At 42.4% G+C, this 14,601-nt stretch overlaps 1 protein-coding gene across 1 annotated transcript; it reads left to right on the top strand.

Annotated features, from left to right (window-relative positions):
- The first annotated feature begins 266 nt into the window (after positions 1–266).
- On the top strand, positions 267–14,006 carry gxylt2 (glucoside xylosyltransferase 2). The gene is made up of 7 exons (XM_042090143.1): positions 267–657; positions 6,709–6,910; positions 8,937–9,068; positions 9,192–9,443; positions 10,832–10,955; positions 11,882–12,054; positions 12,588–14,006. The coding sequence occupies exons 1-7, from the start codon at positions 383–385 to the stop codon at positions 12,759–12,761; spliced, it is 1,332 nt and encodes a 443-aa protein (XP_041946077.1). The 5' UTR covers positions 267–382; the 3' UTR covers positions 12,762–14,006.
- Positions 14,007–14,601: the final 595 nt, after the last annotated feature.

Here is a 14,601-nt window from a genome sequence, read left to right as displayed (position 1 = left end):
GTAGCCTACTGTCTTCAAGAGGTTTTAAAGACAAAGAGGGACGCCCCTGCTCTTAATTCTTATATATTAAATGTAATGTTATAATTAACTTCATGTCAACAATATGAAGTTAATTATAACATAGGACGTTTCCAGGGACTTTACCAATTCAAACTACCAAAATGAGTCAATTTCCTCAGCTCTTCTGCATAGACCGTTACGGTAAGTCACTGAAGGCCCTCCTCCTCGCTGTGGATGATCGAGGCGCTTAGTGTATCATCATCGTAGCACAAAACGACTGGGGAAACTACTAGCAGAATGTCAGCACGGGATGTTATTTATCACTTACAGTCATGAAGGAAGACGCTGATGCATTTCCGATCAAACGGGGCATTCTTTCACGATGAGAATCCATTGCAAAATTGTGGCGATTGCAGTATGTTTCGGAGTTTTTCTACTTTTGTACTTTTTAGGGGGGAATGCTGCAGACGAGCCGCCTTTGAAAGAAGTTGAGAAAGACAGCTACTTTCAGCCTTACTCTGGACCAGAAAACGTAGTTTCAGTGAAATTACCAAAAAAGTCACACGAAGAACCTCTTAAAGTTCTAAAAACCCCACGTCTGAGCCGGAAAGAAGTGAAAATATCCGCCAGAAAAAGCGATGTCAAGCCAAAGCTTAGGTAAGAAATGCGACTCCTTTCAATGTTTTGCGCGACTGCATTCCTTTAGCCAAAGTGATTTGTGTCCGTTATTAAGACGTAGCAATTGCGATGTGCCATAAACTAAACGTATCAGGTTATATAAATTGCAATACAGCTGTTGTGCTTGAGTAGTTCATCGAGGGAATACACTCGTCTCTTCTTAAGTTGCAATTGCATGCAACCGCAGCAATAGCCTGCTGCACGACTGCAAGTTATAGTCAATGTAACCCCACGACCAACAGCAGCGAGATGGACATTTGTATCTTCAAGGATTGGGCTGTGTAACCTCTTCACCGAAAATGTTAGCCTATAGTCATATTGAGAAATGGGTCATATTAGAAAATATTCTGTTTCAAATGGTGTTTGAAAAGAACCAGTCTGTCCTGTCCACTTCAGGCAATCATATCCGCACAACTAAACTGCAATACCAGTCACACGTCTTTGAAGTCCAATTAAAGAGAGAGAGAGAGAGACATACAAAACCGAACCTATGGATGCCCAGACTGCAGTTAAGCTAAAAGAAAATTAACAATCATAAAAGGGAAAATGCATATAGCCTATATTGTCACTATGAAAAATCAGAGCATATGGAAAAGGAAGATTCTCCTTGCTTCGCTCAGTGTAGAAGAGGTACACATTTCATAAGAGCTCATTTTCATCTGTTGGGTCAAGACCGTGGAATCTTAGTAAAGAATTGGGAAAAGGTCACCTTGAAGAGGATTATCCCTATTAAAATCACTCGAGTTCAAAGACGTAATGAAAATCAATTAATTAATTTAACATGCTCCCAAGACCATCTTGAAAGAGATGTCACGCATACTGGCCATTCAAATCAATACAAAAGCTGTGATCTCTGAATGAGATATTTAGGCAAGTGGGATTGAAAGGGAAAGCCTTAGTCACCACAGTTGGTGTTAAATATTTACCGATTCATGCTGAAATATCATTTGTATCCTTCACTAGGATCAATGCCCCAGACAATAGGACCTCATCAGTGGGAAAACCTTATGAGTTCATAATTGGTTATGCTGTTAGATTAGCCAACTGTGTCCAAAAGCTATTTTTTTCCAGTGAATTTTGGCTTCACAAGGCTGCAGCCCCACCTATGCGTGATTATATTGGAAATCTGGAGTCAAAGGGCCTATGTGGATACATTAGGATAATGACTAAACCAGAGGAAAGGAGGACTCTGACGATTAAAACACACTAGAGTGGACAAGGATACACACACATTACACACACACGCACACACACACACACACACAAACAGTCCGTGACACCTCAATCTCTGCCACAGAGGGAGAAGCTCAGGGGAGCCATTTATTTTGTTTTTTTTCTTCCCTTTTAGACTGAGCCTTGATTAACTCTTTCCTGACCACTCCCATATATCCCTGCCGTCTCTCTCTCTCTCTATCTCACACACACACACACACACACACACACACTCATCCTCTCTCCTGGCCAGCGCGTCACTTGGCAGTGTGTTTCCTGCCCTGCTCATCCCAAATATACAAACAAGGCTCTCCTGTCTGGACCGCATCACTTCCTCTGGACACAGTCTGGCGTTGCACACGCTGCAGGGTGGTTTCCTGTCTCATCTGCACAGAGTAGCGTTTTTTTTTTTTTCAGGTTGCGTTTGTGGCTAACGTTTGTGGAGTCTATGGCTAAGATGGGTAGTGTAGAAGTTTAACAGGTAACAGCTCCAAATACTGCTGTGCAATCACTGGAAAACATGTGATTGACTCTAACACTTTCCAGATCTGTGCTGTCACTCAATAGAAAAACACGAAACACAGAAAACGACGAGCTGGATGAAAGGGAGAAATAACTAGAACCAGAGAGTCCCGTGCTCCAGCTCTCTCGTGCACGTTCGCCAGTGCAGCTGGATCTAGTTTCATCCAGTTCAGGGTGTAGCAGTGTCTTTCTTGGCCCAGTGTTTTCTATGGCTGAGCCGTGTGTGTGTGCCAGAATGACGTGGAAATAGCAAAGCTGTCCAGAGTCTGCTGCTCTCAATTAATCAGTCCGTACACCCGATGGTACACACTGGCCTACGTGTACATACATATCATGCAGCGTACTGCTGCAGGGCCCTTTCCAGCCCAGAGCAAATCATCGCAATCGTGAATCACAAAAAAAAAATATATATAACTCTCTCTCTCTCTCGTTCTCTCTCTGCCACGGAGAGTTTTGTAGATAGTTCTGTGGTGTTTGAGACGGGTCACGTGGCTTGGTCGTAAACGAGTGGAGGTAAATGTAGCATGGAGGTTCAGAGATGTTCTGGAAAGCTGTGAAAGTGTCATGGGGAATGACTTAAGGTTCCCCTCCTAACTCTGGGCACACAGACAGCGTTCCACTCCCTTGACTCGTGTATGCAGATGAGTTTTTGGGCGGCCTTGCGGACTGCAATCGTTGTTAACGGCAAGACGTAAAGCCAGTAATGGCACCAAAAAAAGCACCCTCTGGCAGATGAAAGCGCAGACTTGCTCTGGAAAATGTGTTAATCAGTCGGCCGTTGGAGATGGAGCACACTTCGGGGGTCTATTAAAAGGCCTGGATTTGCGTTGGCTCATGGGGATGGCAGAAGGGGGGAGAGATGAAAGCGGCAGCGCTTTTCTGATTTTTGGGAAGCCTTTTGATACTAAAAGGGAAAATGCATATAGCCTATATTGTCACTATGAAAAATCAGAGCATATGGAAAAGGAAGATTCTCCTTGCTTCGCTCAGTGTAGAAGAGGTACACATTTCATAAGAGCTCATTTTCATCTGTTGGGTCAAGACCGTGGAATCTTAGTAAAGAATTGGGAAAAAGTCACCTTGAAGAGGATTATCCCTATTAAAATCACTCGAGTTCAAAGACGTAATGAAAATCAATTAATTAATTTAACATGCTCCCAAGACCATCTTGAAAGAGATGTCACGCATACTGGCCATTCAAATCAATACAAAAGCTGTGATCTCTGAATGAGATATTTAGGCAAGTGGGATTGAAAGGGAAAGCCTTAGTCACCACAGTTGGTGTTAAATATTTACCGATTCATGCTGAAATATCATTTGTATCCTTCACTAGGATCAATGCCCCAGACAATAGGACCTCATCAGTGGGAAAACCTTATGAGTTCATAATTGGTTATGCTGTTAGATTAGCCAACTGTGTCCAAAAGCTATTTTTGAGATGTTCTGGAAAGCTGTGAAAGTGTCATGGGGAATGACTTAAGGTTCCCCTCCTAACTCTGGACACACAGACAGCGTTCCACTCCCTTGACTCGTGTATGCAGATGAGTTTTTGGGCGGCCTTGCGGACTGCAGTCGTTGTTAACGGCAAGACGTAAAGCCAGTAATGGCACCAAAAAAAGCACCCTCTGGCAGATGAAAGCGCAGACTTGCTCTGGAAAATGTGTTAATCAGTCGGCCGTTGGAGATGGAGCACACTTCGGGGGTCTATTAAAAGGCCTGGATTTGCGTTGGCTCATGGGGATGGCAGAAGGGGGGAGAGATGAAAGCGGCAGCGCTTTTCTGATTTTTGGGAAGCCTTTTGATACTATTCAGATGGCGGTGCCGCCATTCACAGTCAGGGAGAAGCGTCGGTCTAGAGTACTGGCAGTGGTGAGTCCACCACAGTTGCTGGTACGTTCTGCAAAAGTCAGATGGAATGCTTTGTCTGTGGAATCTGCTATCAGGGTAGCAGCAGCTGGGAGGAGAAGATATGAAAATGAAATATCACCATGTCTGTAGCCAAAATGATCACTGCTGAACCTCAACCATAATTTCAATACATATCAAATTCCCAGTCACATTATGCATTAATTAAACGTGTAGCTGTATTAGTATGTTATAACAACATTGTATTCATATTGTCTTACTGTGTGCCTGGCAGAGTAAAACATAACTTGAGTAAATATGAGATTCCTAGTCACACTAAGCATATTGTTGCATATATTATACAGATGTGCATTAAGGCCCATTCACACCAAGAACAACAACGATAACTATAAATAAATATCGTTCTTGTTAATATATGAATGACGACGTTCACACATAAACTATAACGATAACGACATGAAGAACGATATCGTTGGGGATCACTTTCAGAGCAATTTTCAGAATGATAAAAAGCTAATAGCCAATCAGAACCCATCAAATTTTAACCTTCACATTCATTAACAAGGAGAGACTTTTTTATCGTTGTTCAGTGTGAACGCTTTTATCGTTATGGTTATAGTTATCGTTATCGTTCTTGGTGTGAATAGGCCTTTAGTCTATTCACATACTGACATTGTAGATTGTGTTTCTTATGCCTTGCCCAGTAACTGTAGTAGTAGGCTATGTACTACAGTCACAATTAGATGGTAGTTATCCATACTCACCAGTGATCAGCCCAACCAATAAGCAGACAAGTAGCTGATCATCCATGTGATCCCTCCCATGTGTTTGCATGCAGTGCCTTTGCCTGTGGCCTGTGTGAAACAAAACTGTTGTACCTTTTCACTTCCCCCCCACTGTGGCCTGTACTATAAGCTACACTACTCAGTCGGTGAAAATGCATCCAGATGTGGAGGAGGGAGGCAGGAAACGCTGTGTGCCCTGTTGGTTTACAAAAAAGACTGAGTCAACACAGCCGTTTCCATTGTAACCAACCAGCACATAAAACCTTGACTGTGTTTGGTGCCCTGAACATGGCGAGGACATTTATAGTTCCTTTCTCTCTTCTACTATCCACCCCCATCCACCCACTCCTGTGAATTTTAAAGTGGCATAAACAAGCGGTTTGTGCTTCCCAAAGAGCACGCTCACCTTCAAAAAAGCTCACACAACACAACACAACACAACACAGCCACTCCCCACGGGAGCCTCATCTATAATAATTTGTGCCGAGTGATTGTCTCTCAGTCAAGCAGAAAACGAAGTGTCACGCATGAGGTCCGCCCTGTTTTCCTCCGTCGCATCTGTCTGCCCCTCGCCTCGTGTGGGTTTATCTCGGGTGTCCACGTTTGCCTATCCATGGAGGCACAAGCATTAAAACCTTCTTCACCCCCCCCCCCCCCCCCCCCCACTGCCTATCCTCTTCTCACTGCACCACAAAAGCTCCTTTTGATGTGTTTTTTTTTCTCCCTTCGTCCTTCCTCTCTGCTCTCACAGGCTACATAGTCTTTCTGGCAGCATAGTTTGTTTCCTTTACAAAACCCCTGGATAAATGGCGGCATCTGTTCCTTGGGGGTGTCATTCCCTCATATCTGTAAGGGAGCTCCGAGTCCTGTGGGCCATGAGAACATCAGCCTTTACACAAGCCATGAAAACATGCCCTAAACCAGAAACATGCGGCAGGTTGTATGTCCTCAGCGCAAGGCTGCGTGCAGCCACAGACCTCTCTGTGTCTTGGCGGTGCCGTACACTTAGCAGAATTTGCATTCTGTGGCTGTCGCCATTTCGGCGTACTCCCCAGGCAGCGGTTATGCATGGGATACGGGATCTGTTTAGCTGCATCAGAAAGAAACATGTTATGGATACGGGACCCTGGGAGACAGGAGCGCGGTCATGTGGTCCATGGATCAGCATGTATCCGCCGCCTGTCAGGGGAAACAGCACCAAAGTATGAAATGTTTCCCAGACTGATCATCTCTTTCTCTCTCTCTCTCCTAGCTGCCTTTCTCTCTTTCCCTCCCTCTCCCTCTCTCTTGTTCTCTCTCTCTCTCTCCTGGCTGCCTCACTCTTTCCCTCCCTCTCCCTCTCTTGTTCTCTATCTCTCTCTCTCCTAGCTGCCTCTCTCTCTTTCCCTCTCTCTCTCTCTCCTAGCTGCCTTTCTCTTTCCCTCTCTCTGCCTCTCTTGGTCATGTTCTCATTTCCTTCCTTTTTTCTCTTCCCAGCCAATACTCAGAACGCTTCAGGAAGATAATCCCACTTTATTGCGCAAGGACAGCATTCACCGAACAGCAGATAATATATTTGATCATGAGCGATGTCTAAAATGAGTTTGAGGTATTTGGAGTCTTCATCACGTGAGATCTTATAAGCTGCTGTTGTTGCTTTTGACAGGCCGAAGAGTGATGAGGGGCGAGCTGTGGATAAGAGCGGTCGTCGCGTGGCCAGTAACGTCATGCACTTGGCTGTGGTGGCCTGTGGGAATCGGCTGGAGGAGACCCTCACCATGGTCAAGTCGGCCCTGATCTTCAGCGTCAAGAAGATCAAGTTTCACATCTTCGCAGAGGAGGACCTGTCTTCAGAGTTTGAAAAAGGGGTATGTGTGTGGATTGGGGCCTGAGGTTTGGTGTACAACAATACATACAAAAGTGTATTTTTATTTGAAAGTGCACATTGGTTTACAAGTTGTTACTGTGTTAAACAAGAGCTTCAGCATCTCATTTTATAAAGCAAATCAAAATACATTGTTCATGAATGCATGTTTCTATAAGTTTGCAAAGTCACCATGCGATGTAGCCTACAAATGTATCTACATTCATTTGTGCATGTACATTCATTCTAAACTGGCAATATGATTGACGCATGGCATGCATTTAAACAAGATTTAAAGTGGTGCTAAATGCTTGACCAAATTTGGTCGCTTTATGAATCTTCACAGGATTAGTTCAACCCAGGGCCAGGAGGTTGCTCTATTTTCCAGCAGACCTCATTTTTATAAAGGCATTCATATGGGTCAGCCGCACTCTCCCCCAGAACAGCTTTATGATTTTGTGCAAGTCTGGGAAGCAGTATCTCAATAATCCTCTCATAGGAAGGAAGAACTCCACCAAAGCCTATGCTGTTTGCATAAGCACTAATAAAAAAGTTGGGTCCAGGGTTGCTTTGAACTCTCTCTCCCTCGACTCGTTTAATCTTAAGCCAGATCAGAGCATATTTTACCTCCTCAGAAAGTGCCGTGCTGTAGCACCATTTATCATTTCTCAACTGGACAGCAGTTGTGGCTGACCTCTTGCGGCCGGTCTAGAGGACTTTTCCCCCAGCGAGAAGACATAGGCCTATGAGACATGCTGTGACTCATGAAAACATCTGCCATTTGTTTTGCTTTGTCACATTGGTCTGAACTGTCAGCAATTCCCTGGTGACGTCATGAGTTTTATTTGAGGTTTTGAATCAAGGACAGCAGTACTCGGTACTTTTTAAGCTTTCGAAATTGCCAGAGAACGCTGCAGAAAAACATCTGGCCCAAAACATCTGTGGGGCGATTAAAACAAGTTTTGAAAGCATTGAGGAGTGCTGTCCTTGATTCAAAAACGTTATAGTCTAACTCTAAGAAGAGGACTCAGCACCCAGTCCAGTTTTTTTGAAAAAAAAACAAAAAAAAATCCTTTTTATTTTACTGTTTAATTGTTATTTATTTATGCATGTAGCTGACGCTTTTATCCAAAGCCACTTACAGATGCCAATTGCAAGGGGCAGGGGCAAGTCTCCCTGGAGCAACTCAGGGTTAAGTGCCTTCCTCAAGGGCACGCGTGCTAGCCAAGTTCCTCAGCCACTACACTACCACATCAAAAGTTTTATGTGAACAATCTGGTGAACGTATCTGTATCAATAATGATGGCTAGCAGAAGTATTGGAATATATCCCTAAATAATGTTTTTCTGTCCCACTGCTAATCATAAAATGCTTTGAAGCCTTTTGAAACCTAAGATGTTTGTTCACCTTAGTGGCTGCTGCACAGAGTCCAAAACATTCAAACATACCAAACATGTCCCTATGGGTGTGCTTACTTTTCCCGTCTGTGTTGGTAGAACAAGCGCCGTGCGGCGAGCAGGAGTCTGACTGCTTTGATCTTTTTCTACCGTGTCAGCACCAGCATTGCCAGCTCCTCACGCTGTGGCCCTTTTGCCTCTGATCTGAATTGTTTGCTAATGCTACCAATCACCGTGCTGGCTCAGTCTGTAGCAAAGCAGAAAATTGTTGGAGCACAGGCGTTTAAAGGGGTTTAGAGGCGCCTACGCCTCCAGCTACTGTCCAGCCCCTGGTGAACCTGCCCATGAGTCGAGCTGGGAAAAGTGTGTGTGTCTGTGTCTGTGTGTATGTGTCTGTGTCTGTGTCTGTGTCTGTGTTTGGTGGGGGCTTGGTACTCTCTCTTTACTTGGTTAACTGAACTGATGTCTTCTGGGAACCACTCAGGAATAAGCCACCAATTCTGCGCTTGTTATTAAATTGGATTAAAATGTTGTTAGCATTTCTCACTTCATCAGGAAGTATCATTGCCTAAACAGTGTCGGATTGTGACCACTCTGAATGATGACATTGTCTAAATATTTGCCCTTTTCCAGTTGAGCAAGTGGCCCCGTCCTTTCTCAGCCAAGTTTCAGTACAGCATCTACCCCATTACCTTCTCTGTGGGGAATGCAGACGAGTGGAAGAAGCTTTTCAAGCCGTGTGCTGCTCAGAGACTCTTCCTCCCAGTAAGACCCCTTTTCCCTTTTGCTCCAAAGCACCTTCTCTGTGGCTTCCACAATGTGTCTGCCATGTGCTCTGCAGCCCAAACACAGTGAAAAATGGACGGATTTTCTGGTTTGTGCCATCAGGTCATCCTGAAGGACGTGGACGCACTGCTGTATGTGGACACAGATGTGCTCTTCCTGAGGCCAATGGATGACATCTGGAGCTTCTTCAAGGCCTTCAACAGCACCCAGCTGGCGGCCATGGCTCCCGAGCACGAGATCCCCAAAATTGGCTGGTACAGCCGCTTCGCCAGGCACCCGTTCTACGGGGTGACAGGCGTCAACTCTGGCGTGATGCTCATGAATCTAACCAGGATCCGTAGCACTGTGTTCAAGGTGAGGGAACCATGCCAAAAGGGAGCCATTTGGGAAAGAATCTGTATTTGGACTGCGGTAAATAATCTGTATTTGGACTGCGGTAAATAATCTGTATTTGGACTGCGGTAAATAATCTGTATTTGGACTGCGGACTGCAGAGGTAACTTTAGAATTATTTTAGTCAGCACTCAAATATACCGATAAAAACGATGAACATGCAGAGAGTTTCAACGTCCATTACTGTGGAGTGTGTTCAGTGTGGGCTAAATGCACAGTGTTTCCCAGAGAATTGAATTCCATTTGTGGTGGTTGGTTTGCAGAATTAACATGAATGCAACAGTTATTAACAAATTAGCACAGCGTGGTTATGATGATAACCTGATTTAAGCATAATTTAGTACAACCTGGAAAATCATTGTGTGGTGGTCAATGTTGATATTGTGGTGGGCCGCCACAATAAGTCAATGTATGGGAAACACTGATGCATACCTAGGCTACACTTACACATTCACTTTTCTGGGTGAATTCCAGTTCAGCAAAATGCAATAATTTTTGAAAACTCTTCATGCAGAGAGAAAAAAAGACTTTTGTATGGAAAGAAAGACTTTGTATGGTAGTTATACAAGATGGTGCTAGTGTGGTGACTCACCCATTTCCCACTCTCTTCTCTTCTCTTCTCTTCTCTTCTCTTCTCTGCTTCTCCTCAGATATTTTTTTCAACCCCTTCTCTCATTGTAGTTCGGGCTAGAAAATGTTTTCTACTGTTGCACTCTATGCTTTGAATGTCTCCTGCTGCTTATCTGATGTGGTGAACTGAATAAGTACTTATGTCCTTATCCTTGAGTTCCAAGTACAAACTCACCGCTCAAAAAGAACACACTGATAGAAGTGAGAAAACATCACTGTCTACACGCAAACACTGACTTTTTTTGAAAATCTCCATTTTGACTATAGTTTTTTAAAAATAATAATTTTCTGTGACTGAAAACACATTAAAAAATCTTACAATCTCAAAACATATGGACATAGTCTCTGACTGAAGTCATGGGTGACACTCTTGATTAGCAGGTTTAACTAATCAAGAACAGCATGACGGCACTGATTTCAATCAGGTGTATCTTATCTAGATTAGGGATGATGGAAGATTATCAGTGCACTTCGTGAGAGTGTTTTTTATGCAGTTACTGGATGTGCTAATGCTGTTGTATGTGTCTATTTATTTATATTTTCATAGACTCAATGAATAATGCACTGACTGGAGAGCACTTTAAATTTCGTTGTGCCTGTGACAATGACAATAAATACCTATTCTATTCTATTATATTCTATTCTATTCTATTCTATCAAATGTATGAAATAAATGTGGACAACATGCAACATCCTGATAAATCTGTTCACTCTAACAGAATAGCATGATTGCCACTGGTCTATCATGGGAGGACATGCTTCATCCTCTATACCAGAAGTACAAGAACCACATCACGTGGGGTGACCAAGATCTCCTCAACATTATTTTCCACTACAACCCAGGTATGGTACCAAAACCTGCTGGTTTGAGACTTGCTTTAGAGGCAGCCAGGAGGAGAAAGAAAAGAAGGTGTCTGGAGTTCTTTTATACATTAGTAGGTCATAGTTGTTGTGAAGGAAAACCTTTTTTTCCGTTTGTGCATAACCTCACCAGAAGGCTTTGATGTTGCACATAATGTATTTTTGTAAACAGCTGGGTTTTCAGTGTAAACTTCAAACACATTTTCAGGGTCATTTGTAGATTCAGTCCCAAGGACAGCATCCTCCCTTATCTATGACCACAGTGAATTATATTTGTATTCTTCCATTTAAAGGCACAGTCCACAATTTTCATCCAAAGCTCTTTGTTATCAAATTCAGTAGATAGCTTCTCATGGCCATCTGGCTTTTTATGTATTTGGGCAGTAAAAACACTGAGGATTTGGCTCTGTAAATGGGAAGCAAATATACTGTCTTGGACTGACACATGAACAATCTCAGCCAATCAACACAGTATTTCAGGAGCATGGAAAGGGGGGTGGGGGTGTAATTTGAGCTTTCACAAAACCAAAACCGAATCGCAAACTAGAACTTCAAGCAAAGATACTGGCTGAAAAAAGTTACAGTGTACAGTAAAACACTACTCCAGAAGGGACATGGCAGTGGTAGTGTTTGTGTGATAACATTAACAGCACTTTCCTAATAACAAGCATGGCCATACCAGAGGCACCAGCAAATGGAAAATCAGGGACATATGGAAAGAAGCAAATGTCAACAGTCTGTTAGCCTCTTGTATAGACAGTGCCCAGACCCCCCTGCATCTGTGTTTTTAGTGGTGCCCAAGTTTATTTGTGTTTTTCCCCCTCAAGTCTGGCATGGTTAAACACATGGCTGGATTCCGTCTGGTCTCAGTGGCTTGGTGATTCAGCTGTATTGCTTTGTCTCCCCAGAATGTTTGTACACATTTCCGTGCCAGTGGAACTACAGGCCGGACCACTGCATGTATGGCAGCAACTGCAAAGGGGCAGAAGAAGAGGGTGTGTCCATTCTTCATGGAAACCGAGGGGTGTACCATGATGACAAGCAGCCAGCCTTCAAAGTAGTGTATGATGCCATACATGATGTGAGTCCTGATCATATCATCAACATTGTAGGAATAATTATTCTTCAAGCCTTGCTATGAACAAATCATTTGTACGATTGGGGAAAACAATCCTGCACCCACACTCCTGTTTATTTAGCTTCTACTCAAAATCTCTAACTTCAAGTATACATCCAAGATATCAATGTTTTTTCTAGCAGTGAAGACGTTCTCCGATCAAATTCTGCCCTTTTGTGTCACTGGATGTCTAAAGTTGCTCTGCAGTAAAAGCTGGTGGGGGTGGGGTGGGGGGGGTAGATGACAACAAAAGTAGCCCATTGTGTATTCATATAATTCTCCCCATTCAATTAGCAACACGGCTCTTGGAGCACATCACTTTATCTGCTCATCACCGTGCTCCCTGGCAGCATGAGCCCCCTCTGCTGTTCAAATCTGATGAAATCGGCAGCACCAAATCACGCTGACCCCATTTCTGGTCGAATCACACTGTTCCAAACGGCCTCACCGCATTCCTCTTACCTCTGTTTGTTTTGTTGTTTTTTCTTGTGTTTCAGTATCCTTTCGAGGAGAACCTCTTCCAGTCCCTCTTCTTCCCTCTTCAGACCAAGTTTTTGGACACTGTGAATACGCTGTGTGGTCGAATCCCGCAGGTGTTCCTGAAACAGGTGGAGAAGACCATGAAGGCTGTGTATGAGCAGAAAGTGGTCAGACGGGTTAAACATCCATAACCTTGAGACACCTTGGTGGTGGTCAGCACTAAATATGCCTCGTCATCCAGTGACTAGAACAGGATGTCTTTCTGTGAAAGATGTGCAGAGGCAGCCAATGATCCTGTAGCATGTTGCATAACTGCGGTCAGCTGTAATCAGTCAAGTTTCAAAGTGAACCGAACTGATGAGGTTTGCTTAAAAAATGAAGATTCCTTTCTGGAATTTGAAACACAATGTTTGTGGCCTTGAACAAGGATTTCCACTCATGCACAATTGAGCAAGATGCAACACTCAAATCTTTAATACAACTTTAATGAATATTATTATAAACATCAATGAACTGATCAATGAACTGATGTGTATGAATGCACACCTATTTTGTTTTTATTATATTGTATATGTCTACATCTGAAGCTGGACAAGAAGTTATCTCAGAGGAACAAAGCACTTCTCAATTATAATGTGTTTCAAGAACTGAGCTGTTGAAAATACATATCATATTGTGATAGCTATAAGGACATATATAGCTATGTTTCACCATTGTGTTATGAATGTTAAATTCCAAAAGCCCTTTCAGAAGCCACTGATGAACAAAATGTGAATCATCAAAACCCAATGAGTATTTTGTTGTTAGTTACAAAATAATGTGAATCCAGGTCATATGTAATACTCTTTTGCTTTGAATATGTCCGATTTTGGTACAGTTAACAAAAATACATTTGCCACATTTTCACACATTGTATATAGACATTTACAGTATTTCAGTTAAAGTATATAGACTGGAATATAGTCCTCTCAAGTGCACTTTTGCCCAGCTAAATGGCTCTCAATGGTATGAGGAATTGAAATGTTTCATATGGAAACATTGAATTGTCTATGGTAAACATTTTCATTACATTTTTGTTGTAACTTTGTGAGGTCTGAAAGCATTGTGTTGCTTATAGTGTTACTTTTAGGAAATCTGAAAACCTACCTGGGAAAAATAACTTCTATGCTGAAATAGGACTTGTGGTCAATCCATGAACTGTTGTATTTGTGCTTTAAAAATGGAAAAAAATGGATGGGGCTGTGATTCCTGTTTTATAATAAAAAAAATAAACTCATCTGTGCACACGAGCTGTATTACATGTTTGCATTTAGCTATTAATGCAGCAAGGGGGGGTTGGTGTAAAACTAGGGAGCAAATGCCAACAACAGCACCATTAGCACAGACTTGCTTGTGATGTTTTTTTTTTTTTTTTTTACATTTTCAGATCACAGAATTACAGCATGCATACAAGTGGATTGTGGAAACAACGGGGGTGTTTGTTTTCACATAAAATATTGAATTATGTTGGTTTAAGAATTGCACATGATTATTTTTACATGTATGCCTAGACAAAATGGCAAACTTGATTTACATTTTTTAAAAATAGGACCACAATGACTATAAAACACATTCAGGTAAATACTTGGTGGTTTATAGAACCATCGCCTAATGCCCTCTGTTTATTAGGTGCAACAAAATCGTATTTTATGATATAGGCGGGTCAATATAGGGTTCAACGTCAAAAAAATTGATACAAAAGGTTTTTTTTATGGATTCTGGTACTGTTGGACATGCTAAATAACATACTAAAAATCTAGTAAAATCTGACCTTGGGAAAGGGGTCATTTTCAAAATGGCCGCCAAAATGGCTGTCAACAGTGTTCAACAGGTTAAAATGGCTATATCTCAATTACTATTCAGCCTACAGGGGTGAAATTGATATCAAATGATGGTCAAATTAAACAAGAATAGGATTTTAAATGTTAAAATTGAAAATGTTTCAATGCTCTACCTTTTTCAGCCATAAATTAAAATCAATGCGTTTTAATA

This window comes from Alosa sapidissima, chromosome 4 (genome assembly GCF_018492685.1).
Source record: "Alosa sapidissima isolate fAloSap1 chromosome 4, fAloSap1.pri, whole genome shotgun sequence".
Taxonomy (NCBI): Eukaryota; Metazoa; Chordata; class Actinopteri; order Clupeiformes; family Clupeidae; genus Alosa; species Alosa sapidissima.
Note: the sequence above shows the minus strand (reverse complement) of the source record. Positions and strands in the feature narration are given on the sequence as shown.

Excerpts from the sequence above, each read along its gene's own strand:
- gxylt2 (XM_042090143.1), top strand. The coding sequence starts at position 383 with ATGAGAATCCATTGCAAAATTGTGGCGATTGCAGTATGTTTCGGAGTT. Across the intron at positions 10,956-11,881 it reads TATTTTCCACTACAACCCAG|AATGTTTGTACACATTTCCG; the intron begins GTATGGTACCAA and ends TTGTCTCCCCAG. Across the intron at positions 12,055-12,587 it reads TGTATGATGCCATACATGAT|TATCCTTTCGAGGAGAACCT; the intron begins GTGAGTCCTGAT and ends CTTGTGTTTCAG.